A 2,216-nucleotide genomic window follows, 5' to 3' on the forward strand; every position below is an offset into this window, starting at 1 on the left:
CAGAACCATAACCACATCAACTAGCAGCCTACGAAGTGGGTGTATACAAAAAGAGAACCATAACCACATCAACTAGCAGCCTACGAAGTGGGTATATACAAAAGGAGAACCATAACCACATCAACAAGCAGCCTACGAAGTGGGTATATACAAAAAGAGAACCATAACCACATCAACATACCGCGAAACGATCGAGTGCAGAGCAGTTATCAGGTGTCCGCTCACAAGCACAGCATCGACAGTGCCCTCTGGTACAGCGCCATGCCCTCCGAGACCGTTGATGGTTATGGTGAACGAGTCAGACGCAGCCATGACAGGCCCGTCCTAGAGCGAGAGCGACCACGTGTTTATGGTATGTGTGGAGATGCACGTGAACATACAGGGATGTTAAAATGACAGGCCCGTCCTAGAGTGAAAGCGACCACGTGTTTATGGCATGTGTGTATATGCACGTGAACATACATGGATGTTAAAAGATATAGATGTATGTGTCTATCGCTATCGCTAGGGAGTCGGATGCTGTCCCCCATTCCAGGAGATGACATGCAGGAATTTGTTTACGAATAGGTTTGTTAATAGCAATAGATAGCTGCGTCAAGATACGCGATACAAGACCGCCTTGGAGTGGACGAGGCGTGCGTATGCACATATGGTGCATATCACCAGGCTGGTAAGTGATGCTATTACAATGCCCGTTGCAATGTAATGCACGAGTATGAATATGCCTATCTGCCCAGCCCACAACTATAGTTAAGGAAAGTACATACGTACAAATAAGACTATTTGCGTACATGTGCTTTAGGAATGCATGCGTCATTCTAAACTATTATCAGATCGAATACCGGAATGTACTCCCATAATTATATACCACCAATGAGGAAAAACTCGATGAGTGCACCGATTACACTGAAGGCTCCACTTCGTCACACTAAAGGCGTAGGAATGTATCATGGCACAAATAGCTGCTTCTTATAACAGACTGTCCTGGGGGTGGGGGTATATGCTTCAAAAGGACAGTACACTTGATACAAACGGGAGAACATAACATATATATAAAAAGATCTTTCTTTAAATGCTCGTAGTTCGTACCTGTAAGTATTCCAAACCCCATCTGACATACATTCACTATTTTTATGTGATCCGAGCCTACGTGAGAGTCGGAATAACACCACGAGCACCTGTTACAGGGTTAACAGCAATCCCACACAAGCAGTCCATGCACATCGTGATACCAAAAGTGCTACCTACAACATCGACACTGTCGATCGAAAACCCTAATGTGTATCTAACTATACAGCCTTACTTCGAGCACAGCATATACCGCAATACACCAGCACAGTCAGAGAACACAGAACGAAAGCCTTACCACCACATCCACGGTCCCAGTAGGCAGGTAGTTCCACACATGAATACCATACACCTCATCGACATGCGGGTTCTCCAGGCACCTGTCCGCTATCATCTTACGCGCGCCTCCTCCACCTTCCTGTGATATCAGAGATACTTTATACTGAGAGTACCATTCATGGGATGCTGTTATTGAGTGTGTCGTATACAGGACACTGATACTGAGCTAGGGGGATGGGATGGGTCCACACGCTATCTACAACGCTGGATTGCTAGTTGATCTATCCAACAAGAGCCGATGGTTCACTATGATCTACATGACTAGCGGCGCGTGTATTTAAGACATTTAATAACATCGCAAATGGATGGGTAAGCGCGCACACTCACCTCCGCGGGCTGGAATAGAAACTTGACTGAACCTTTGAGACTGCTCTTCATTTTGCTGTGGGGACAACAGTTTCAAAGGTTAATTACGATGGAGTATGAGCATGGGAACAGTCACCCAACACCACATACACATGCTACTATTAGGTCGAGTAGGCGGTGTACAAGATGAACACACATAGACATGTTCAGTTGCAAACCACCCTTACAACCACCGCTCCCTGGCAGCTATCACTGGAATTACCATATGCCTATTGTAACCACAGACATGCTAGAACCCCGATTGACCGACGTAAGGTGTGGTTATACACTTTTGCAACATACACGTACATGCAGATGTACATATATGTGGGAATATACATACAAAACAATGTACACAGAGAATGGTCGAAGTTAACAGCAAGACCGAAATTAACCATCATCAGGTCGGCAAAAATGTGACCAATCCGATTGGCTGAGGCGAAGTACAGCCTTGTACACATCAT

General features: G+C 45.4%; 1 protein-coding gene across 1 annotated transcript; it reads right to left on the bottom strand.

The window, feature by feature from the left end:
• Positions 1-132: 132 nt before the first annotated feature.
• Positions 133-324, bottom strand: SARC_14636 (hypothetical protein; the record flags this gene model as incomplete). The annotated part of the gene is made up of 1 exon (XM_014291231.1): positions 133-324. A coding segment is annotated over one exon (192 nt), but the record flags the coding sequence as incomplete, so codon positions are not given.
• Positions 325-2,216: the final 1,892 nt, after the last annotated feature.

The sequence above is a fragment of the Sphaeroforma arctica genome, assembly GCF_001186125.1.
Source record: "Sphaeroforma arctica JP610 unplaced genomic scaffold supercont1.4887, whole genome shotgun sequence".
In the NCBI taxonomy this organism is placed as follows: Eukaryota; class Ichthyosporea; order Ichthyophonida; genus Sphaeroforma; species Sphaeroforma arctica.